Source organism: Henckelia pumila, chromosome 4 (genome assembly GCF_033568475.1).
Source record: "Henckelia pumila isolate YLH828 chromosome 4, ASM3356847v2, whole genome shotgun sequence".
In the NCBI taxonomy this organism is placed as follows: domain Eukaryota; kingdom Viridiplantae; phylum Streptophyta; class Magnoliopsida; order Lamiales; family Gesneriaceae; genus Henckelia; species Henckelia pumila.
Genome location: NC_133123.1, coordinates 196,366,706 through 196,393,654, shown reverse-complemented (window position 1 = coordinate 196,393,654; position 26,949 = coordinate 196,366,706). Strand labels below are relative to the sequence as shown.

The 26,949-nt window shown below is 30.4% G+C and overlaps 2 protein-coding genes and 1 long non-coding RNA gene across 8 annotated transcripts; all 3 read left to right on the top strand.

Annotated features, from left to right (window-relative positions):
• Positions 1–483: 483 nt before the first annotated feature.
• Positions 484–8,211, top strand: LOC140862809 (shikimate kinase, chloroplastic). 6 transcript variants are annotated; one of them, XM_073265853.1, is made up of 13 exons: positions 484–633; positions 725–845; positions 1,234–1,312; positions 1,501–1,723; positions 2,797–2,855; positions 3,094–3,148; positions 3,249–3,321; positions 3,942–4,029; positions 4,782–4,864; positions 4,957–5,086; positions 5,697–5,775; positions 5,939–6,003; positions 6,083–6,471. In XM_073265853.1, the coding sequence occupies exons 4-13, from the start codon at positions 1,510–1,512 to the stop codon at positions 6,131–6,133; spliced, it is 897 nt and encodes a 298-aa protein (XP_073121954.1). In that variant the 5' UTR covers positions 484–633; positions 725–845; positions 1,234–1,312; positions 1,501–1,509; the 3' UTR covers positions 6,134–6,471. The 6 variants fall into 6 exon arrangements, with proteins under 6 accessions (XP_073121954.1, XP_073121953.1, XP_073121951.1 ...); XM_073265852.1 differs by lacking the exon at positions 1,234–1,312 and having other exon boundaries at positions 734–845; XM_073265850.1 differs by lacking the exon at positions 1,234–1,312 and having other exon boundaries at positions 485–633.
• A 5,359-nt stretch (positions 8,212–13,570) lies between these two features.
• LOC140894612 (uncharacterized) lies at positions 13,571–14,436 on the top strand. Its single transcript, XR_012153876.1, has 3 exons — positions 13,571–13,772; positions 13,912–14,069; positions 14,216–14,436. It is a non-coding gene; the product is annotated as an uncharacterized lncRNA (long non-coding RNA).
• Positions 14,437–23,793: 9,357 nt separating this feature from the next.
• Positions 23,794–25,946, top strand: LOC140862545 (uncharacterized). Its single transcript, XM_073265573.1, has 4 exons — positions 23,794–23,867; positions 24,043–24,585; positions 24,943–25,036; positions 25,119–25,946. The coding sequence occupies exons 1-4, from the start codon at positions 23,794–23,796 to the stop codon at positions 25,944–25,946; spliced, it is 1,539 nt and encodes a 512-aa protein (XP_073121674.1).
• The last annotated feature ends 1,003 nt before the right edge of the window (positions 25,947–26,949 follow it).

The following is a 26,949-nucleotide window of genomic DNA, read 5'->3' as shown; positions in this document are numbered from 1 at the left end:
CCAGCAATAGCTTATATGTGTCTCAGAAAAATGAATTTGAAATCTCTCCTAGTTATAAAGTATATAAATACTTATAAACATCAATTGAGGATTCACACAAGTGAATTTTAAAATATAAATATAAAATCATAATTATATATTTTAATCCAAACGCAAATAATTAAACCAAATCGACCATTGTTTGTATCTGGCTAGGTTCACTATTTTATGACAATTTTTTTTAAACAAAAAATTATGTAACATTAGTCAACACCAAAAAATAGTAGTATTTTAATTTTGCAAAACAATAAGTCAAAGTCTTCTTATCTTATTTTAAAAATATTCATGTGTAAACTGCTGAAATTAATTATTGAGAAATAAATAAAACAAACTTATGCAACTCTAATCGGAATGTTCTATGGTCCACCGGGTGCCCTTCACCCGTTGAATCTTAGCCCTTCATAATGTGTGGACCCCATACCCAATAAAGAACAATGCTGCACGTGCTCTTCCGGTGAAGAGCTTCATCATGAAGCATAGAACCTGCCCCTCTAATCCGACCACACCTAATCACCGGGCAGCTTTTGCCCCAGGATATTTTCCCCAATCTCGCTTGTTTTTAACGCTGCCCGAACTGCCTCTGAGGAGATTACGGTCAGCTCACCCACCCAGAATCACCACACACACCACCGAGCTTCTTTTCCTGCAGATGCAATAATATATTTACATCTTCCTGTCTCTATAGTTTTCTCAGCTTGATCGGACGGCCCAGAATGAAAGCTGCCTCTGATCTCCGCTTCTCCGCCTTTTAATTTTCTATAAACCCTTAGATCTCCTCAACCAAACCTCAGATCTGCGCACTCCAGGTAAGATTTATCCATAAACCCTAAATTTAACTCTTTATATTTCCATTTTTACTTTCATTTCGTCTCGATATACTCAGATCTCTGTATATTTTATCACGATTTCTCTATATTTCAGCTCCGTCGGTGAGATTTCAGGTGAAATCTTTTCTATGAAATTATTTAAAGTTTTCGCACTAATTTTACTAACGCAAAATTTTTCACGTTCCATGAAATCAACGAACTTGTGTTTTTCCACAAAAAAATTATCATTAGAAAGTGGTGCTCTGTCTTCTTCTCCGATCACCTATTTTTAATTATATTAAAAATAAACATATTTTTCTTTAATTAATTAATTAATACAGTGATCTGGATACCGATCTTTCTAGATCTAACGGTCAGTATTTCGCAGGTGGGTTTTGTTTTGTTATGGAGAAGATAAACTGTGGTAAAGTGGCCGAGATAACTATGGTTAAGCAGAGCGTGCTAATGTGCGCCGGTGGTGAAGCATTAGTGATTAACTATGATTATTTCACCATATTCTAAAAAGTGAAATCTTTGATCGTGCGAGTCTCTAACACTGAAAGAAAAAAAATTTTGGGATTGAGTTGTTGTATGGTGATTGGTAAATCAAAAATTTCCTTTTTTTGAAACTGATTAGTGTATTTTGAAAAAATAGGAGAGATACATGGAGGCAAAAGTTTCTCAGAGCTTACAATTGCCGGCAAGGATAAGCTCTGAAAAGATTGCAAGAAAATCAAGTAATTCTTTGCAGTTTTTGCGAAGAATTGGGGATCCAAAGTCGCATCTGGCTCCTGATTCTGTTAATTTACCGGCTAGAAAAGGAAGAGTTCAGGGCCCAATTGTGTTAAAGGTTTTGTGCTCCACTGGAAATGTTCCAGGTGATTATATATATATGTGGTATCATTTGGTTTGAAACTTGTATGGACCACTGTTATAACAATATTGTTTTCTTTCTGTTGAAACATCAACATGTCAGTTTAAATTTTGCTGCTGATTTTAACTATAAAATGATTTCAATTGGATCCTTCTGGTTTTGTTGTCCAGTTAACAGAAGATGGCTTGTCAAATTATTGTAAAGTGATTCATTAAAATTGGTCAATTATTTCTTTTCTTTTTTTTTAAAATCAAAGATTACCTGAATGGTTAACAGAGTTGATAAGACGAATAACATTTCAGTGTCATCAGTTTGAGGACTGAAACAAACAAGTACTAGATTTTCCATATATGCGCACCTATTTTATACCCCCTCTCACATGAAAGTAAGTACCATTCTTTGGGGACACTAACACATTGTATGGCTGGGAAAACAGTTTCCCCCCCATTTGTTTGCTATCAATCTCTAGCTTCAGAATTTCATCTTCTAATATAGTAGTATTTAGAATAAAATAGTGAAATATGTACTTTTGATTTAGTGGTCAACATTTTTTTATATTTTATTGATAAAAAGTCTCTGTTTTGCGGTATAGATGATATAAAAGTTAACATTTGTTTACTTTCAAGCATGTGTAAAGACAAACATTGCAAATATTCTGCAGTGACAATGTTATGAAGTATAGAGTCATATGACTATTACATTGTATTTCCACTCATGCAAACTGCATCATAGGAATGTCATGGCTGATTGAAAGTTCAAGACTGTGAACTTCATATTGTTGATATTTGATAATAATCATTATTTGCTTATGTGTCGAAACTTTTCCTATGTTTTTTTTCATCCACGCGCAGTTCTTTCATTCTCTCATAACTTAGCTTATCGTCAATGTTGAGTAAATACATAATTTTATCTTCTATTAAATTGTCCATGTATCTATGTTCTGTCAGACTTCAATGTTTTTTGTGGAGGCGGTGGTTTGAATTTGCCATTGGTCACATACAAAGAGAACAATCGGAAAGAGTCAAGTTTCTAGCATCGTATGAGTCACTAAAATCTTTGTATGTTTCTGTCTTTCAGCTTCAATACTAGAGTCTGGAAGTCTTCCTACATCATTTGATGAATCTATAATTTTACGGGTAAGTTCATTTGGCATTTCTTGCTTTAGATTAATGTCCTAAAACTTAGCTGACCACCTCTAGTGTCATGACATTAAAAATTATGGTGTTAATGATGTCCTAAAGATGTGTGAAAGCTTTTTAGAGTGCAAGAAGCTGCCTTTCTCCTGGGACAATAATAGAACAATAAACAATTGGGCATGCTCGAGTATTTGAACAATTGGAGTCTGCTTTTAACTCTATAAAATGCATTTTGCAGAATAAATCTGAAGGAATTGAACCATATCTGAATGGACGATGTATATATCTTGTTGGTAAATGCATCCATCAGTCTTTTTGAATCTGGGTAAACTACTTTGGGTCTTTGCATTTTAACTTTTTTCTTCTTTTTTTTGTTTTGTTTTATTTATGCAGGGATGATGGGATCTGGGAAAACAACAGTGGGCAAGGTTTTGTCAGAAGGTCTTGGATATTCTTTTTGTGACTGGTTGGCACCAAAACTTCATTCTTCTTTCATAAGCGAGGAGCCTTTGAAAATTAGAAAAGTGCTATTTGAAAATGGATTTGTTGGATCCTTCGATTAGTAATTGAAAATTGCTGATTTCATCTAGTATGGTTGAGACTTGACTGTTATATTAATCACCACTGACTATTTGTGATTATATCATTCCCTCCACTAAACTCATAATTATTAGAGACATGCTAAGGTTTATGGATATTTTAGAGCCAAAATGCGAGGCGCAAGGTAAGGCACACGCTTATCAAAGTGAGGTCCTGTAAGGAATAGCGTACTATGATCTTAATACATGTAGAAAATTTAATCACATAAAGTCCAATGTGAATGATAATTAAATAGCCTATTAATTAGTCATTTAGTTAATTAAATTCTACTATTCTTCATTTTACTATAGATTCAACAAATCTACATTGAAGGTGCATTTAAAAGGTGTCTTGACCCTGTAGAATGCACCAAGGCTCGTGCTACATAGCCAAGGTGTGTGCTTTACTGAAGGCTGCGCCTTGAGCTTGGTGCATGCCTTTTGGGTTTTGATAAGTATGGCTAATCCTTGTGATACATATCAATAGTTTTGCTTGTGAATGCTTCAGTGACACGTTAATAGAACAAGCTGCTGGTGGAAACACAGTGGCTGAAATATTCAAAATATATGGTGAGAGCTTCTTCAGAGATAGTGAGGTAAGCAATAAACTTCTTTCCTTTTCAGTTGATCATTTCAGACTTTGACACCAAACAAAAGAGGCAGACATTGAGTTTTTATTGGAGCCTGTTTTTGTTAAGCCTAAGCTTATGATTATTGAATATTTTATATGCCTGTTGGTATTCAATTACATTTTGTTTTATGGTGGGTTAATTGAAAGTTAATTCATCTTTATTCTCCTAGAGAGTTGTTTAGATTAGTTATTGCTTGATTTATCTGCTTCAACCACACATAAGATTTATGCTTGTGAGTACTAGAATATCCTGTGCTTTAACGGATAGTTTTACTTAGGATAGAGTGACCAAATTTCTCAAATAGCTACACAGTCATACCTTTTTTGCATATTTACCGCGGCTTGAATGCTTTAAAAGAAACTCTGATATCTATCCAATGCGGGCTAGTGTTAAAAAAAACCAATTTCACCGTTTGGCTAGCATTTTCGAAGATTCCGTTCTTTTAATGTGATAACACCAACTATTAAAGCCGTTTTATTTTTTGATTGACATAATAACATCAGCATCATGCTCCATATGTTATTCAATTTGAGTGGGCTTCCACTCATGGTTTTGCTTATCAAAAAATTGACAGGTTAACCCAGCTATAACTCGTGGTGGGATCCACACTTCTTAACTTCTTGCTTAAAATATTTTTTATTGCAGCCAGTTGTGGTAATTATTGGAGAATGCGAAAATCTATCTGTCTCACCTACAATTGTTCTTTTGTTCTTTAGACAGAGGCATTGCAGAAACTGTCTTCGATGCATCAATTAGTTGTTTCTACCGGTGGAGGGGCAGTGATTCGACCAATCAATTGGTAATAAAGTGTGAAGGTTCTTCTGACATGTTTTAGGTGGTGCACTTGCTATTTGAACAGTGTTTAACTGGTCGTCATTTATACTTTACCAGGAGATACATGCAAAAGGGCATCAGTGTTTGGCTAGATGTACCTTTGGATGCCTTAGCACGTAGAATTACTGCTGTAGGTACCGATTCTCGACCCCTATTGGACCAAGAGTCTGGTGATCCTTATTCCAAGGTACTGCATTTTTGTTAATTTTGGAATGCTTAGTGCTGAGGCTATTGCAATTGTGAGTTGTGTTGAACTTGGACTTGAATTTATTAGGATTAAAATATGGGATGGGTTTTGGATCTCGGTAGGTTGAGCTCATTGAAAACCCAATCCAATTAGTAATAAATTTATTTTAATGAAAATTGGTGGCAGAGAAAAATGTATGCTGCATTCGCTCATAATTACTTTTATTTTCAATCATTTTGAGTTCCAGATAAAACTCATGAAAGTTGTTTGAGTATACTGGTTGTCTCGAAGTCCAAGAAATACGTACATATGTTCTTCTCACTGTTATTGTAAAGTTGGTACTTATGCTGAACTTTATTATTCTTTAGAAAATTTGTGTATTAACAATAAGAATATGGATTTATGGCTGCATATTTATGAGCTATATTGGACTAAGGTCTGGGCCAAAGGGACTCACTTACAAAAAAACCATTTTGACACACTTGTTTGATTGGCCTGTGTTACATGTAGAATATGATCCAGATGGCGATAAAAAATCAGATAAATTTTCATTCGTTGATATTTTACTGGGGGTTTCTGTTCGTTTCTTATTTGAATCGTGGTTATGTAGACCATGAGTCGATTATCTACACTTTTCAAAGAGAGGGGTGAAGCATACGCCAATGCTGATGTCTGTGTCTCCTTAGAAAGTAAGATTGCAGTATCTTATTTCATTTTTGTTAATTTTTTAAATCATTTGCTCTTCAATTTTTTGGTTCAAAATGGTGATCGCTCCCACCCCTCTGAATGTGTGCTATGAATCCATTTGCCACTTAACTTTATTGATGGATCAATGTTAATCTTTTTATCTAGATATTGTTGCAAAACTCGGATTAACGGATGTATGCAATCTCACACCTAATATAATTGCGATTGAGGTCTGCCTCCTTCCCCCCGCTCCATTCTTTTTTAAAGTAGTTTCTCTTATGAACCTAACTGGATTTTACGTGACAACAGGCGCTTTCACAAATTGAAACCTTCTTGAAGAAAAAGGAAAACAATATTTGATTCTTTCATTCTCTCCGTGGTTGAAGAGGTGAGTGCTGCGTTTCAGTTTTTCCCTGTTCAAATTACACGGCGGTTGGACAGTGGAGCTTCTTTGATTGTGTTCGAGGATGTTGTGCTATATGTTGTACATAATATTTTGTTGGATGCTATTGTGTATCCTGTCCCGTTTTTATTTATACGTACCTTTTGTTGTTTGATGGATGATGATTAATTGCTACGATACAATAGAGTGGTTGACTCTTGTAATTGTTACAACGTCGAATGTGTCAAAAACAAGGATAACAACTGTGTAACTGTAATGAGTTTTTACTTTTAAAAAAAGATACTTGTGTACGATCTCAACGCATAAACTCTAGGTAAAAATTTACATAGTCTCAGAGAGTGACTCAAATGAGAATTCCATCTCACGGAATTGATTTAGGAATTGGAATATTTAGGAATTAAATTATCTGTCGTGTTTTAATTTCATATGATTTTATTTATAAAAATGATTTCTTTCATTAGTTGGTTGGTTATTATAAGAATAGTCATAAAGCCAACGAGTTAAAATAGAAATATGTCTGACATCAAGAATCAAGATATCGAGTATAAGATTAAGTTTGAAATTGTAAAAAATTATGAACTTCTTCAATGAAAAATAACTTGAAAAAAAAAATTCCACAATCCGATTAAGTTTTTTTAAAAGAGAAAAATAAAAATGCTAATGTCATATTTATTTTGGTCTAACACAATGTTGCACATGACGAACCATTTGCAAAAATTTGCATTACAGAATCAAAACAGTTCAATGAGAGTATTGATTTTTCATCCTGCATTGTGATTTTGCAACTGCAATTTAAGCACCTATACTTTGAGTTTTGTTTGCTAATCTTCGAGGATTTCTTTTTCATCTTTTTTTTTTTTTTTTTTTCTTTTAAATCGGTTTGTATGCGTAAACATGCATTTGCCTGTATAACCTGAAGTTTTATGTTAGTTTTCATTAATTTATATTTATGTTTATTAAGAATTATACATATTACTAACCGAATTTGAGTTTTTTTTTAAAAATGCATTTCAAATAAATCATGGCCAATTTACGAGATGTATTTTATATGCATGTGACAGTAAAAACCGTAGTTAATTTTTGCGATAGATTTTAAAAAATCGTCACAAATTTCTAATTTTATATTTTATTAATATTTGGTGTCCGTTTAACTTAAACAGTCGTTAAAAACTTCAAATATCAGTCGTCGACATTTTTTTTTCTTGTTGTGCATGGTTTGACATTTTGATATGCAACGCATTCACATCTTTAATTTATATACTTTGTGTCAGCAATTCTCATTGTAAATATTGGAGAAAAAATAATTTGTAATTATTATAAAATAGTTAATTTTATTCATTGTAATTTTAAAATTTTCATAAATAAAAAATGCTTGATTAAGAATTTAAGATTATTCACAGCTCCAGCCGAAGGGATCAAAGAAAAAAAAAAGATATCCAACAGATCACCACAACACCTTTAGAAAATGAAGTTGTGATACATATTAGAATAAATACATATTTTGTATGCATAGGTGATGACGTGTATTAGGTGGATAGTATATAAGAGTTTTCCCACTGTAACTGTAATTCATTCATTCACAATTAATAAGATGAATATTTCTTCTTCCGTGCATATGCTCTGTTCGTAAAATGGTATCAGAGAGCTAGAAGGATTATACTTCTCGATCTACTTCCATGGTGAAGCCGAATCAAAATCTTCAGGTTCCGGCTGGTAATCCTCGTTTCAATTTTGAAGATTCCAGCAGTCCTTTTTTTCTTCACAATGGAGATCATCCAGGTATGATTTTGGTCTCGCATCACTTGATCGGCAATAATTACAACACTTGGAGTCGCGCGATGATTGTGGCTTTAACTGCCAAAAATAAGCTTGGTTTTGTGGATCGCACCATTGTTCAACCTTCCTCTGATGATCTACTGTATGGATCTTGGAAGCGTTGCAATAGTATGGTCATTTCGTGGATTCTCAATTCTGTTTCTTGTGATATTGCTGATAGTCTGATGTATATCTCTACTGCCTATGAGATTTGGATTGATTTGCGAGATCGTTTTCATAAGAGTAATGCACCTCGCATTTTTCAAATTAAGAAAATGTTGATTGCTCTCAATCAAGGTTCGATGGATGTGGTTTCTTATTACACTCGGATGAAAACTCTTATATACTATCCACCTAATACACGTCATCACCTATGCATACAAAATATGTATTTATTCTAATAATACATTGACAAACCTATAAATAATTTTACAGAAATATTTAAAATAAAATTCATTTAAATAACGTTTTTCAATATATATGTATAAACATATTATAAAAAATATCAATCATAACAAGAAAAGTTTAATATCTTATAACAATGAAGATCACGTCACCAAAAAAAAAAAAATAGTCAACGGAATAACCGAAAATGAAAATAAATAAGGGATGAGAATCATGCATTGATGACCAAGAACTGAAGAAAGTACGACATTAATTGAAATTGTAAAAAAATTATTAACTACTTCAATGAAAAAGACTTGAAAAGAAAATTTCTACAATCCGATGATGGTTTTTTTTAAGAGAAAAATAAAAATGCTAATGTCATATTTATTTTAGTCTAACAAAAAATGTTTCCCATGAAGAACCATTTACAATTTTTTATAGAATCGAAACAGTTCAATATCAGTATTAATTTTTCATGTTGCATATTGATGTATGCAACGAGAATTTAAGCAACATTGCTTTGAAATTGTTTGCTAATCTTCGAGAATTTCTTCTTCATTTTTTTTTAAAAAAAAATCGGGTTGTATGCGTTAACATGTGGCATTTGGCTATATATAGCAAAAAACAAAACATGACAATAGCAAAGGTTTTTCAAAAACCGTGGCCAAATTTAGCCACGGTTTTGGAAAAGTTGTTGCAAATTTGAAAATAGCCTGAAATTTATTTTAGTTTCCGCTAATTTATATATTATTTATACTATTAGCTACTGTTTGGTACATATTGGATGAAAGTGGGATGATCTACAAATTTTTCCTCATCTCATGTTTCTTTTATTTTTTTGTTAACTCAATGTCATCTCATGGCCCGGTATGATATTATATATGAGTTTGATAAAAAATCCCTTCCAACCCATGATATTAGTGGAGAATGAGTAGAAATTGGAAAGGCCAATTAAGAGATTTTATAATAATAAACACAATAATCCTATAAAATTAAAAACATACAAAACAACATATTGTTCATATCTATGTATTGCTTATCCATATTTATCATGTTTTTATCACATTTCTATTCATCTCTCATACATCACATCCATGAAACCAAACGGTATATAATAGTTTCATCCCTTATACTAAGGCTGTGTTTATTTAGTGATTGTATTAAACTAATTTTATAGGATGTTGAATAATGATGGATAAATAATCACATGTTTACTTTGATTGATCAATTTTTTGATTGATGTTATAATTAAGTGACAAGTTACAATTTTGTCCTTTACTTATAATATATAATCTTATTTTTAGTTTGTATTTATAAAATTAAGATTGTGAATTTTATTGAAGAATGTACATTATTATTAATCTACATGTAAATTATTTTAATTGACCAAAATTATTGAGTATAAATATTATTTATTTTTTAAAGAAAAAATTAATAAATTGAGTTTTAAAAAAAAGGATTTTCATAAATAAGGATAAAATCCAATGAAATGTATGAATCATATCTTAAATTATTAGAATTTTTATTCATATTTTATAATTTTAAAATGAATTTTTCATATATTAAAATCAAATAAAATGTATTAAATATATCTTCAGGTATTTGAAATTTATATTCATGTTTTACATATTTTTTTAAATGTGGTTTTCATAAATTATTTTTTTTGGAATAAAGGATATTAATATAATTTTCTTCAATTAGAAACATAATTAGTTAAAATGATTATTTATCACACCATTTATTTGTGATAAATCATCAAGGTTTAAAGTTTAAATTAGATAAGTAAGGATGTACTTTATGAGTTAATGCGGGCCCTAAAAAATCAAGTAAACATGAGATTGATAAGATTATTAATATAATCCTATAATTATGTAAACACAACCTAACCATTTTTTGTGTGTAAAATCACATCAAAAATTCTTTTCACTTTATCCCTAAATTTAACACAACTCTTATGTTAGATCTTAAATTAGTAAATATCCTCACTTTTATCTAACATCCTTATCTCATTTTATCTCTATATCCTTTTTCAAATTTCATCATTTATCTGTTCTTAATAAATTATTTACATAATTTTTTACAACTTATCTCTACTTTATATCAAAACTTCAATATTTTTTCACTATGATAATTTTTTTTGTCATTTTTTAAAAATAGTTAAATTGTCGAGCACGTGAATATCACGTACGACGGTTGCTAGTGTTTATTAAGAATTATAAATTATTACAAACCCAATTTGATTCAGAAAAAAAAAATCATTTCAAATGTATAATAAAATTATGGAAAAACTGAATTTTAGTCATTTATGTTTATCACTTTGCGATTTTGGTCCTCTATGTTTTCATATTTCAGTTTTAGTCCTGCATGTTTTGATTTTTAGAAATTTCAGTCTTTTTTATTCAAAAATGCTTACGTAGTACTATACACGTCAGCTCTACATCATAAAAAAGACTAAAATTGCCAAAAAAATAAAGATAGTGGATTAAAAATGAAATTTTAAAATATAAAGGACCAAAATTGCAAAGTGACAAACATACAGGACTAAAAAAGCAATTTTCCCTAAAATTTTTGATATGCTAACGAAGAATAAATGATGGCATGTATTGGTGTCATTCATGTGGCAAAACAAGTATTTAGTATGGAAGATCGAAAAAATATGATATAGATTTGGTATTCTTTCTATTTGATATTTTTTAAAACATCTTTCTATTTGATTTTAAGGAAAATAAAATGGAATATAAGAATCCGAAATGCAATAAACATTGAATTCTTGTTTCTAACCTAAATCGAGGAACATCTTTTTTTTTTTCCTGATTAGATTTTCTTATATTGATTTTTCGTCAGTACTATATATATGATATTCAGATTTTCTACTGCATGCAATATGTTTATCAAACTATCAAAAATGCATTAGTAAAAGTAAATTGATTCGGGCATTTCATTTATTCACTTAAATAAATATTAATTTTTTATGCAATCTTGGAAAATAATTTTTTCAATGACCTTTTTCATACATAACGCGAATTTGGGGGGAAAATCCCGGTTCAGTCCTAAATGTTTGGACATATTTCCGATTCAGTCCTAAATGTCTGAATGTTCCCGGTTTAGTCCGAAATGTTTTTCAAAAATTATCGGTTCAGTCCTAAATATTTTTATGTTCCCGGTTTGGTCCCAAATATTTTAAAAAGTTGCCGGTTCAGTCCTAAATGTTTTACGCTCCAGATTTCGTCCTAAATATTTTCCAAAAGTTCTCGATTTGGTACTTCCATCTACAAACAAAGCGTGATAAAAAAAACTTACAAACAAAAGACAAAGTTAAATAAAATAGAAGCTAATAATAATAATAATAATAATAATAATAATAATAATAATAATAATAATAATAATAATAATAATAATAATAATAATAATAATAATAAATGAACAAGAATTTCTTTCAAATGAAAATATAATATAAATTATGCAAAATAAAATTATAGAATAAAAAATTATTGAACCGTGCAATCTTATAGTTAAAAACATTATCAATCACAAACAAATAAACAAATGTTTTAGCAAATAACTAGTATTACTTATTTCACAAAATATTTGAAATTTTCATCAAATTTTTCAAGAAAAGAATACTTATGGTTAACAATTGAGAAAATATAATGAAGTATTTGACCACCGTTGAAGTAGTGATATGAAATTAAGTTTTATTTAATAATAAACTTTTTTTAAATAGTATTTTTTAAATTATAAAAAGAGTTTTAAAAAGATATATATCTTTTTCCAACTTTCAAATTTTTTCTTAAATGTGCAAACATCATGAATGAGAATATAACAAAATTAATAGAAATGTGAAATAACATCATTAAATTTTAATTCCTCAAGTTTCGTTTATTTTATTTAAGTTTTTATTTTGTAGCATCATGAATTTAATATTTTTATTTTGAATATTGTGTAAAATTGATTTAAATTTGGATAAAAACTCTAATAAATTTGTGTTTTATTTACAACTTGTTTAATGTTAAATATATATATATATAATAAATAATATAAAACTCAATTATAAATGATATAACACTACGCGATGTTGGTTTTAACACACGAGTAGATGGAAGGATCAAACCGGGAACTTTTGAGAAATATTTGACACGAAATAGACAATATAAAAATATTTAGGACTGAACCGAAAACTTTTGGAAAACATTTAGGACCAAACCGGGAACGTATAAACATTTAGGACTGAACCGGAAACTTTTGGAAAAGATTTAGGACCAAACCGGTAACATCCAAATATTTAGGACTGAACCGGAAATGTATCCAAACATTTAGGACTAAACCGGGATTTTGCCCCGCGAATTTGCCTTTAATTTGTGAACTTGCTAGAATTTAGAATCTCAATGATAATAATATATAAACATTTTATGAATATTTAATTTTGATTGTGACAATTTATTAGTATCAATTGCCCAAATTTCATAATAAATAAACAATTTAAGTTTGACAAATAAATAAAAATGCAAAGATGACCGGGAAATTAATTTTTTTAAAAAAGGCATGTATATATTGTAGTTAAGTTTTTTGGGAAAAAAAAAAAGAAGAAGAAAAGGATTAGATTTGGTGCATGCTAATGTTTATGTTTTACGTTTTAGTAAATGTTTTTGTTTATGTTTGTGTTGGATTAAGAAATTACTTCGAAATCACCTATACCAAATTCATGATTCTCAATTTATTTAATTTTTTGACTAAATCTAAATTTGGTGATTTTGTATTTAGTACTTCATATAAAATTAAGTAATTTTATTCTTAATCAGGATGAATTTCAAATCATTTCTCATTTATCGTATTCAACCATTAAAAGATAATCTAAAAAGTTAAAAATATAATTTACCGTCGTTACAAAATATATACATGGAAAATTTATGTAAGATTTACTTGTGTTTTTTATTGTTGTCAATCACTAATATTACATAATTAGATTATGAAATAACAGCAATATATATAATATTATATAATCTTTTAAATATTTATTCAAAAAACGAGAGAATTAGATTGCCCAAATAAAAAATTCAGTCTGCGCCGCACACAGACATGTGAAACCCTAAAAGTTCATGGTAATTTTCTTGCTATATAAACAGATGGTTTTTGTTTTTAGAAACTCACATCAAATAATTTATGTTTAATAACAGCAGACGGGGGAGCGGTTCCGGCGACCGCGGAGCTGCCACTGCCGTGGTGAATGTGGAGGAGGGTCTTTTTACTTTGACCTTCACTCCACTTCATTCCTTACACCATGAGGTTGACAGAATGATCTGCGGCGCAAACGAAATAAATTTTATGTGTAATTTTTCTAAAAATATGATTTTGTTTCTTCAATCGTCAGGTAACAGAAGCCATCCTAAAATTGAGGTATGTTCCCCTTTTCCATTTTGTTATTACTAATCATTTTCATCTCTTTCGGCTTCAGTTCAGCTGTCTCTCAAATTAGCCCAGTTTTTTTATATTTGTTAATGATTACTTTTTTCCATTTGAAACTATTAATTAAAAGGACATGTCACAAGATGGATCTGGAAGCTTTGCCACAAATGACATGAGCCGGCATGGCTCAAAGAAAGGGTGGACTGAGGCATTTTCGGTCGAAGAAGAGATGATTATTGCCGAGCTTTACGGAAAGCTTGCAACAAATGGGCACACATTGCCACTCGGGTTAGTAATTCTCCCTGGTTGGACCCATAATTGTTTCGTTGTTTTAATGTTTAGGTTTTCATGTTTTATGGGTATAAGACGATAAATTGTTGATTTGCTGTTATTTTTCCTCCCTGGTTGGACCAATAACGACACAAAAACTGCAGGCTCATGAACATATTTCACCTTCATCTCTTTCGGCTTCGTGTCAACTACGATATCCAAATACCGCATCTTTAATTTCTCCAATATGGTTGGATCCCCATCACTAAATGGTCCATCGCCAAGATGGTTAAAGAGATTTGGCAAGAGTTGTAGAAGTAGATGAACTAATTATTTTTTGTCGAAAGGAAGCATTTTTTGTCGACGAAGAAAGGTATTAATCTCCAAACAGATCATTGTCGCTTCGGGCTTCCTTAATCCAAGCGGTTGCAACGGGGGCTGATGTCTTCTTTCGTTATCAAATATTAGAATACCAGGATAAAGAGACAGAGAAAGCTATTGGCATGGTCTAGCAATTTCCCTTCTAGAAGTGCTCAAAAAAAAAATGGGGGTCTAATCATTTCATTGCTTTTTGGCTTCACTGTGTTAGCTACTGATCTAGGTAGTGTTTGAGAGAGTTTTTAAAAAGCATTTCTCTGCGCATTTTTTTAAAACAAAATTTTGAGAAATTTTGTTTAAAAAGAGCTGAGAAGTGTTTTCTAGAACCTTCCAAACACTGCCTTTGAAAGTTATTTAACTTGGTGAATTAACGACGGATATTTACACGGTTTAAATAAATCATGGCAAATTTACAACTTATATTTTGTACCGCTTCCATTTGCGACGGTTTTTTTAATCATATGTAATCTTTGCGACAGATTTAAAACCATAGAAAATTTCAAATTTTATATTTTTATTGATATATTGGAAAACTTTTAAGTTAAATTGTCTTGAAAATAGCAATGATTGACGTTTTTTTTTTCTTCTTATTGTGCATGGTTTGACATTTTGATATATGTCGCATTCACATCCTTAATTAATTTATAAAAAAATATTTTATGTGTCAAATGTCTTAAGATCAATGGATTGTAATTATTATAAGATAGTTAATTTTTATTTATTGTAAACTAAACAATTTTTCATAAATAAAAAATGTTTGATTAAAATTATTATACACGGACAACCGTACGTATAAACAATTTTACAAAAAAAATTTAAATAATTTTTAATATTTTTTTCAATCCATATGTTTATAATCCTACTAAATGAGTTAGTAAAACGGAACACATTACGAGCAAAACAATTAATATTTGGTTGAAAAAAATAGAAATAATCCTAATATGGAGAAAGGTGCATTTTTTGCTACGGAAGAACTTATTATTAATTAGTTTCATTGGAATCTTGGATGATTTATTTATGTATTTTTATGTGATAAATTTTTCATCATGAATATTGTAATTTACTAATTTGTTCTCGTGTATATAGTTTCATGGTAGAAAATAAACAACGAGGTTAAAAATTATTGTAATAGAAGACCGAAGAAATGCCGGTTATAAAATCCTATAGTGTGGGTATTGCCCACATTATAGATCCAATGATCATCATTGGTCCAAACATGTGGAATACATACTTGACTCCACATAAAAATAAATTTTAATCCAAAGATAGCCATTGGATTTACCATGAAACTAATATGCTCAAGTTAGGTTGAATTAAACCAAAACCTGTTTTGGATCGGATCATGTGTTGATTTGGTTCCACACGGAGGATGGGTTAATCCCGTTGAACCTATCGGTGCTGATTTGGGTATGGGACTTGGTCCGGATCATTCAGGTGCGAGAATGAGTCTCATGTCGCCCACAGGGCATAAACGAGTTGGTAAGGTTTGAGGTAACGTGAAAAAAGATTTTCCAGCATTGCGGGTTCGATCCTCATGTGGAACATATTCCCTGCTGAAATATTGTGGAGGTATGCTCTGGGGGTTGAGCCATGTTGCTCCCTCCTTCAGGTCTCTGCCGCTCGTGCACATCCCTCTATTTTTTTTTAGATATATAGCTATTTGGTGAATTAACTCGCCACAACAACATTTACATGCAATTTAAATAAATCATGGCCAATTCACGACGACATATATTTTAAACCGTCGCCATTTGAAATGGTTTTTTCTAACCCTAGTTAATTTTTGCGACAGATTTTAAAAGACCATCACAAATTTCAAATTGTATATTTTTATTAATATTTGGCGATTGTTTAAGTTAAACGGTAGTTAAAAACTTATTTTTTTGGGTGCATATATGGTTTCATTTTGATATTTTTTTGAGCATATATGGTTTCATCAGAAGTTCTGATTGTAAATATTGGAGAAAATATAATTTGTAATTATTATAAGATAGTTGATTTGTATATATCATTGTAATTTAAAAAATTTCATAAATAAAAAAGATGTTTGATTAAGATTATTTACAGCTCCAAAGGAAAAAAAAAAAAAAGGATATTCAACAGACCACAACACCTTTAGAAATGAATATGTGATACATTGGCAAACCTATAAATAATTTTACAGAAATATTTAAAATAAAATTCATTTAAATAAATTTTTTAAATATATATGAATAAACATATTATAAAAAAATCAATCATAACAAGAAAACTTTAATATCGTGTAACAATGAAGATCACGTCACACACAAAAAAAAAATGTCAACGGAATAACCGCAAATGAAAATAAATAGGGATGAGAATCACGCATTGATGACCAAGAAAGTACGACAATTGAGATTAAATATCATAAGAAAATATTTGTGTTCGCTAAAAGGAGCAAAAATAGAAAAATAAGTAATAAAATTATACAACGCATAGTAAAATACATAAAATTTAAAAGAACAAAGGTGAAAGCTTGGAAAAACCTTTTTAAGTCGGACACATATAAGCTACTAATATGAATTTAGAAAACATGTAATTAATATTTTTAATGTATACTGAGATAATTGTAAAACAAGATGATGAGATGATCTGATCTGCAACTTGTCTAAAATCATTTGGTGGGGCGAACTGACTAACCATTTGAAAACACACTTATTTGGTGGGGCGAGCCAACCCGACAAGCTAAAATTTTTTTATTTATACTAGTGAAAAATGCACACACCTTACGTGTGTAAAATAAAATTTTTTTATATGTTTTTTTTAAAGCAAAACATAGAGTGAGTGGGGTTTAGAGAGATAGTGGATTAGTGGTGGTAGTTATTTTCAAACTTGTGAGAAGAAGTTGGTTATGATAGTTATTTTTCACTAACCCATTTATCACGTTAATATAGAAGGTCTCAGATTTAATATAATAAAAAGAGATTAGACGGGTTGAGGCTGGTCGACCGACCCAAAACCTGCCTATTTGGTGAAGTGGGGTAAACCGAACATGCCCTTTTGATAGCTATAAATAGCTCATGATTTACTTAGCTCAAAACGTTGGTCGATTTAGGGTTGATCACGGTGCGGTTTGAGTGGTTTTTTTTCCACCCTAATATCAAACCAAATTTCCATGTATTCGGTTTGAAAGATTTTTGTAATTTGCGGGTTTTTAATGAAAATTTAATGCATGGTTTCGATCTGTTTAGCGTTTGTTTTTAAAAAAATAAATAAACAATTAAAAACAAAGAAGTGATATATTCAATACTCAAACATAAAAAATCAATATAAATGATTAGCAAACTCGATACCTATTCATTTTATTATAAGAATAATATAATAATAAAATTGTCAATGATAATAAGGTATACACTTATTATTATCAAAAAAAAAAGAAAAGAAAAGATATACACTTATTATCAATAGTTAATATAAATTGTGAGAATTTATTAGTCTCCGACTCTCCGTTACCCAAATTCATAATAAACTAGCGTTTCTTGCCCACGATATGTGCATATAAATAAATCTTTTTATATTAATTAATTTTCATATTATTTTTAGAACTCACATGATGAATTAAATATTCAAAATTTTTAAAAAGTGATAATTATCTAATCTAAAAAACTTTAAAATACAAACAAAGATAATAAGTGTCATTTTCGTAAATAAGATAAATTCTAATGGCTAAAAATACATAAAATTTAAAAGAACAAAGGTGAAAGCTTGGAAAAACCTTTTTAAGTCGGACACATATAAGCTACTAATATGAATTTAGAAAACATGTAATTAATATTTTTAATGTATAATAATGAGATAATTGTAAAACAAGATGATGGGATGATCTGATCTGCAACTTGTCTAAAATCATTTGGTGGGGCGAACTGACTAACATTTGAAAACACACTTATTTGGTGGGGCGAGCCAATCCGAAAAGCTAACAATTTTTTATTTATACTAGTGAAAAATGCACACACCTTGCGTGTGTAAAATAAATTTTTTTTATATGTTTTTTTTAAAGCAAAACATGGAGTGAGTGGGAGGTTTAGAGAGATAGTGGATTAGTGGTGGTAGTTATTTTCAAACTTGTGAGAAGAAGTTGGTGATGATAGTTATTTTTCACTAACCCATTTATCACGTTAATATCGAAGGTCTCAGACTTAATATAATAAAAAGAAATTAGACGGGTCGAGGCTGGTCGACCGACCCACAACCTGCCTATTTGGTGAAGTGGGGTAAACCGAACATGCCCTTTTGATAGCTATAAATAGCTCATGATTTACTTAGCTCAAACGTTAGTCGATGTAGGGTTGATCACGGTGCGGTTTGAATAGTTTTTTTTTCAACCCTAATATCAAACCGAATTTCCATGTATTCGGTTTGAAAGATTTTTGTAATTTGCGGGTTTTTAATGCATGGTTTCGATTTGTTTAGCGTTTTTTTTTAAAAAAAATAAATAAACAATTAAAAACAAAGAAGTGATATATTCAATATTCAAACATAAAAAAATCAATATAAATGATTAGTAAACTCGATACCTATTCATTTTATTATAAGAATAATATAATAATAAAATTGTCAATGATAATAAGGTATACACTTATTATTATCAAAAAAAGAAAAGAAAAGATATACACTTATTATCAATAGTTAATATAAATTGTGAGAATTTATTAGTCTCCGTTACGCAAATTCATAATAAACTAGCGTCTCTTGCATACGATATGTGCATATATATAAATTTTTTTATGTTAATTAATTTTCATATTATTTTTAGAACTAACATGATGAATTAAATATTCAAAAATTTTAAAAGTGATAATTATCTAATCTAAAAATTTTAAAATACAAACAAAGATAGCGAGTGTCATTTTCGTAAATAAGATAAATTCTAATGGCTAAAAAAAGGTGACCATGTAAAATAACTAATTTATCTAATAATTTTGGTTTAGTTGGGAATTAAATTAGGATATAATCGTAATTTTACCTCAAGTTTTATCAATTAATTGAAAGTTGATTAATTAAAAGCTCTCTACTATATTAATTAAACAAATCATAAAATATAAATTCTTGAAAAAGTTCATAATTAAAAGTGTTAGATTTGGTGTCAATATAACCATTTACACGACGGAGGTTCTAGATGCCGCAGAGCATCCGCCGTGGAGGAGGGCCCAACACTCCACTCCTTGCACCAGGAGACTGAAAGAATGGTCTGCGGCACAAACAAAATAAATTTTATGTGTAATTTTTCTAAAAATATATTTTATATCTCCAATTCTCAGAAAACCAAAGCCATGATAAAATTGAGGTATGATCCCTTTACCGTTTTGTTATTTCCCATCTAGAGGTTCAGCTGTCCCTAAAATTAGCCCACTTTTTTTAAAATTTTCCATTTGAAACTATTAGAAGGACATGGCACAAGATGGATCTGGAAGCTTATCCGTTTCGATTGTATCACCATCACCATACGATCCATTGGTACCGAACATGCTTGATAAATCATGTTCTGCTAATTATGTGATGTTTGCTCGAGACATTAAGGTGATTTTAGGCCTTCCATGCATTAATCACAAGAAATTGGAGCCTGGTACCAAAACACACCGGGTTAAAGAGATCTGAAGTGGTCGCAGAGGTGGATGAGCTACTAATTATTTGAGTCCCAATCTTGAAAAGAAAGCATTTTGTTTTTCGATGAAGAAAGACATTTTGCTTGTTCCAGGTTGCTCCAAACAGATCATTCTCGATCTTTACCTTTTTTTTTTTTCGGCCAGAGCTTATCAAGTGCGCCACTACAACAAAAATGCTCAAACACAACACTTATAAGACAACGCTTTTTGTAAAAAATGTTTTTTTTAAATTACAACGCTTTTAGTGAAAAGCGTTGTTTTATATATTTTATATTCATCAAAACAACGCTTTTTTTAAAAAGCGTTGTCTATAAGCATTTTTTTAGGTCAAAGACAACGCTTTTAAAAAAATTAAGAAATTTCGTGGATTCTCAATTCTGTTTCTCGTGATATTGCTGATAGTCTGATGTATATCTCTACTGCCTATGAGATTTGGATTGATTTGCGAGATCGTTTTCATAAGAGTAATGCACCTCGCATTTTTCAAATTAAGAAAATGTTGATTGCTCTCAATCAAGGTTCGATGGATGTGGTTTCTTATTACACTCGGATGAAAACTCTTATATACTATCCACCTAATACACGTAATCACCTATGCATAAAAAATATGTATTTATTCTAATAATACATTGACAAACCTATAAATAATTTTACAGAAATATTTAAAATAAAATTCATTTAAATAACGTTTTTCAATATATATGTATAAACATATTATAAAAAATATCAATCATAACAAGAAAAGTTTAATATCTTATAACAATGAAGATCACGTCACAAAAAAAAAAAAAAAAAGTCAACGGAATAACCGAAAATGAAAATAAATAAGGGATGAGAATCATGCATTGATGACCAAGAACTGAAGAAAGTACGACATTAATTGAAATTGTAAAAAAATTATTAACTACTTCAATGAAAAAGACTTGAAAAGAAAATTTCTACAATCCGATGATGGTTTTTTTTAAGAGAAAAATAAAAATGCTAATGTCATATTTATTTTAGTCTAACAAAAAATGTTTCCCATGAAGAACCATTTACAATTTTTTATAGAATCGAAACAGTTCAATATCAGTATTAATTTTTCATGTTGCATATTGATGTATGCAACGAGAATTTAAGCAACATTGCTTTGAAATTGTTTGCTAATCTTCGAGAATTTCTTCTTCATTTTTTTTTAAAAAAAATCGGGTTGTATGCGTTAACATGTGGCATTTGGCTATATATAGCAAAAAACAAAACATGACAATAGCAAAGGTTTTTCAAAAACCGTGGCCAAATTTAGCCACGGTTTTGGAAAAGTTGTTGCAAATTTGAAAATAGCCTGAAATTTATGTTAGTTTCCGCTAATTTATATATTATTTATACTATTAGCTACTGTTTGGTACATATTGGATGAAAGTGGGATGATCTACAAATTTTTTCTCATCTCATGTTTCTTTTATTTTTTTGTTAACTCAATGTCATCTCATGGCCCGGTATGATATTATATATGAGTTTGATAAAAAATCCCTTCCAACCCATGGTATTAGTGGAGAATGAGTAGAAATTGGAAAGGCCAATTAAGAGATTTTATAATAATAAACACAATAATCCTATAAAATTAAAAACATACAAAACAACATATTGTTCATATCTATGTATTGCTTATCCATATTTATCATGTTTTTATCACATTTCTATTCATCTCTCATACATCACATCTATGAAACCAAGCGGTATATAATAGTTTCATCCCTTATACTAAGGCTGTGTTTATTTAGTGATTGTATTAAACTAATTTTATAGGATGTTGAATAATGATGGATAAATAATCACATGTTTACTTTGATTGATCAATTTTTTGATTGATGTTATGATTAAGTGACAAGTTACAATTTTGTCCTTTACTTATAATATATAATCTTATTTTTAGTTTGTATTTATAAAATTAAGATTGTGAATTTTATTGAAGAATGTACATTATTATTAATCTACATGTAAATTATTTTAATTGACCAAAATTATTGAGTATAAATATTATTTATTTTTTAAAGAAAAAATTAATAAATTGAGTTTTAAAAAAAAGGATTTTCATAAATAAGGATAAAATCCAATGAAATGTATGAATCATATCTTAAATTATTAGAATTTTTATTCATATTTTATAATTTTAAAATGAATTTTTCATATATTAAAATCAAATAAAATGTATTAAATATATCTTCAGGTATTTGAAATTTATATTCATGTTTTACATATTTTTTTAAATGTGGTTTTCATAAATTATTTTTTTTGGAATAAAGGATATTAATATAATTTTCTTCAATTAGAAACATAATTAGTTAAAATGATTATTTATCACACCATTTATTTGTGATAAATCATCAAGGTTTAAAGTTTAAATTAGATAAGTAAGGATGTACTTTATGAGTTAATGCGGGCCCTAAAAAATCAAGTAAACATGAGATTGATAAGATTATTAATATAATCCTATAATTATGTAAACACAACCTAACCATTTTTTGTGTGTAAAATCACATCAAAAATTCTTTTCATTTTATCCCTAAATTTAACACAACTCTTATGTTAGATCTTAAATTAGTAAATATCCTCACTTTTATCTAACATCCTTATCTCATTTTATCTCTATATCCTTTTTCAAATTTCATCATTTATCTGTTCTCAATAAATTATTTACATAATTTTTTACAAGGGGGACTTGGAGTTAAATCCCCAATCCAAAACTTAATTTTTGATTCAGTACCAATGTCAGACAAATTTAGTTTTGACTTCCTAATGCATTACAAAATTTATTTCTAACTCCCTATTGACTTTTTTTTAGCTTTTTGTTCCTTTTTTATTTATTTATTCATTATTATATGTAAATATTGTATTCTCTCTCTCTCACTTCGTCATCTTCCTCCCCCAATCTCTAATGCATCGGGCCCTAACCAAAAAACTCATCCATCCATCTCATCGCTGAAGCCTACCAACGGAAGAGAAGCCATAACCAAATAACTCATCTATCTTTCTCTCTTTCTCTCCTCAGATTCTATCAACATATTTCCATTTATTCTCCTCAATGTAGGAAACCATAGAAAAACCCATGGGGCGTAAGAACCACTGGCCTGCGACAGCTATTGAAAAGTTTTGCAAGGGGCGACGACAGGAAGAAGAGATCCGAAATTAAGAAAACGAGGAAGTGGGCTTTTCTGTTCTGTTTGTCGCCTTTGTCCTATTTTTTAATGCAATTTGTGTTACATTATTTTGATCTTGATTTTATTTGTATATTTTTCATTCTTGTGTTCGTTACTGTTTTGAATTTGGTAATGTTATTGATTTTAAACTATATTAAATGGATGATTGTCATTGTTAATTTTCAAGTAAGTTTGAGAAAATCCCAAAGTAAATTTCATTTTCCAGTAGGTTTGAGAAAATCCCCAAAGTAAATTTTTTTTGAAACTAGACAAATGTTGAGCTTACATAACACTTTTTTTTTTTTTTTGTCTGAAGATAGTGGAGTCAATAGTGAAGGTGGTATGATGCTGCTAGGAAGTTGTTCTTACAGTAAGAATTTGTTTATCTTTACAATAGAGGAGGATATGAGTCTAATGCAGATGTATTTGTAACTTGGCAAAAAATGTGATCAAATCAATCCTTCTTCAACCTTCTTACAATATCTTGCACCTCACCAAAAGTTATATGTGACATTGAATAAAGATCAAGATGTTAGTAATATGATCCGATTGTTTGTCTACATGAAAGTAAACATCATTGACATGATAGCAATCCGAAAAGAAGAAATTATTTCAAGTGACAAGAATATTCTGAGGTAATTCATGTCTTTCTCTGTTTTTAGTTGTGCTACACCCGAACGATAGAAATAAATATTCCAATTTACCTTTAATTTATTCATACAGTTAGTAAGTACATTTTATTTAAGATATGGATGTTGGTATTTCAAGTGATTTACTGAAATATTTTATTGTTGTTTTTCTTTAATTAAGGAATGAGTTTGATGCGGATAATGGTTCTTCGAGTGCATCTCAATATGAAATGGTTCTACAAAGTAACTCCATTGATGCTTGGAGTCATTTGATTCGTGGAGAGGGGCAAAATTTTAAAAATGCTGATGAGTTTCGAAAGGTTCTTAAAAACTATGCTATTGCTACCATGAGATCGTTCGTGTATAAGAAAAATGACCAACAAAAGGTCTTCGTTGTTTGTAATGTCAGTGATTGTGCATGGAAAATATATGCATCCAAATATAAGGCAGATGGAACGTTTGGAATTAGAAAATGTTGTCTTCAGCACGTATGTGAAGAGGCAAATCTTCGGAGCAGAGGCCATCCAAACGCTGATTCTGTTTGGGTGGCGAATATCATTAAAGATAAATTGAGAGGAGAACCATCATACCGACCGTCCGCAATTGTAAGAGATATTCATAGGGAATATGGCGTTGAATTGAAGTACCATACAGCATGGATGGGGAAAGAAATAGCAATGCATCAACTTTATGGGACAGAGAAAGGATGTTTTGATAAATTGAGGTGGTATTGTGATGCTTTGAAACAAACAAATCCTGGTAGTTGGGCTGATTGTGAGGTTGATGAAATGAACAAATTTTGACGACTTTTTATATCTTTACATGCATGTATTGTTGGATTTGTTAAGGGATGCAGACCGTTGATTTTTTTAGATGGAACACATATAAAAAATAAATTCAAAGGTTGCATACTAAGTGCTGTGACAAAAGATGCTAATGATGACCTATTCACTTTAGCATTTGCGGTTGTGGAGGCTGAGAATGATGCTAACTGGGAATGGTTCTGTTTGAAACTGAGGGGAGTCTTGACAATGCAAAATTGTGTAGTTTTCTCACAGTTCGCTTTTTTTTTTTCTGATAGACATAGTGGTCTTGTTAAGGCAATCCCCAATATATTCGCCGGTAGTCACCATGCATATTGTCTACGACACTTGGTGGATAATTTTCGTACGCGGGTAAGTGCTATAATAGTTCATTTTATTTTAAATAATATTTTTTGTATGCGAGATTTTTAATATTGTTTTATTTAAATTTTAGATTTTGAAGAAGTATCCATTGCACAACAAAAAGTATTGGGAATCTATATTCCACAAAGCAGCATACGCGGCAACTGAGAGTGAGTTTATTGTTCATATTACTAGTATAATCCAGTCAATGCCTCTTGCAGAAGAATTTATTAAAAATTCAAAACCCGAGAATTGGGAAAATTGCTTATTTTCTGGAAAAAGATGGGGCATAATCAACAACAATCAAGCAGAATGTTGGAATAGTTGGGTTAAACCCGCAAGGTATTTGCCAATTGTATCCATGATTGATACAATACGGTTACAAATAATGAGCTTGATGAATAAAAGACGAGAGTCGTCTCTCCTAATGGTTGGAATCCTATCTCCTAAGCCAGAAAGTAGTTTGTTACAAAACTACACTAAATCTCGAAATTTGAAGGTTGATAGGTCTAGTTCATTGCTTTTTGAGGTTTTGGATGGTGATAAAAGTTGTGCAGTGGATCTGGGAAACTGGAGTTGCTCATGTAGAATCTGGAAAATTAATGGGATCCCTTGTAACCATGCTTGTGCTGCTATTGAGTCAAAGGGTTTGTCAATATATGACTTTTGTGACTCTTGCTACAAAGTTGAAAATTATCGGAGAGCTTATGCGGCAGTTGTCAATCCAATCCCTACATTTGATTTCAATGATAATTTACCACATTTTAATGGCGATATAATTAGACCTCCGGATGTCCGATCACAGCCAGGACGTAGAAGGACACAAAGATTCCCGTCTCAAGTAAAGAAACGTGTTACCAAGTGCGCACGGTGTCACAAACCAGGGCATAACCGTAGAAAATTCAAGGAAGCAATATAGCATGTGGATGGGCTGTTTTTGTTGGTCAGAATCATAGAACATGCAAAGAAGCGATATATTATGTAGATGGGCTATTTTTTTGTTACAATCACAAGACATGCAAAGAAGAAATATAGTTGCTAGACAGGGCTATTTTTGTCAGCACTCATACGCTATAGATTATATATTTTGGGTAATCATATGTCTTGATATACCTTTTGTTGTTTGCATGTTAAATGTAATGAATATGTAGCACATATTGGTGCTTATTATACCACAATTATTTTTGGTGTATTGATCGAATGCATAACTGTGTTGGTGAAGTTGGTATTGTATTTGGTAGTTTTGGTGAAGTTGATATTCTATTTGGTAATGTTGATGAAGTTGGTACTGTATCATGGATATAAGAACGCTTTTTATTTCATTTGCTACATAGTGTACTACTTATCTATGTAACTTATACTGCAAATAGGCACTATTAAACTTAATTTGGAAGCTGATGTACTACAGATCAATATACTTGGTACTACCATTTTGACGATGCACCAACACCAAAATGGAAAACGTGTGGACAATGTACTACATTGTACTAAACAGAATACCACAATCAGGACAAATTATACTTAATTTTTAAGAACACGTACTACGGATCAATATAAATGATACTGCCTTTCTGACAATGCATCAACACCACAATGAAAACATGTATTGAAGATGTACCAAATATTACTAAGTAGTATACCACATTAAGACAAATTATTGTACTTTATTTGCAAATGCTTGTACTACATATCAATAAAGTTTGTACTGTTTTTTTGCCAATGCACCAGCACCACAATGGAAAACATTTATGGAAGATGTACCACATTTAACCAATTCTTATACCACACTCAGGCATTATTGTACTTTATTTGCAAGGGCTTGTACTACATATCAATGAAGTTTGTACTGTTTTTTTGCCAATGCACCAACACCACAATGGAAAACATTTATGGACGATGTACCACATTTAACCAATGCTTAT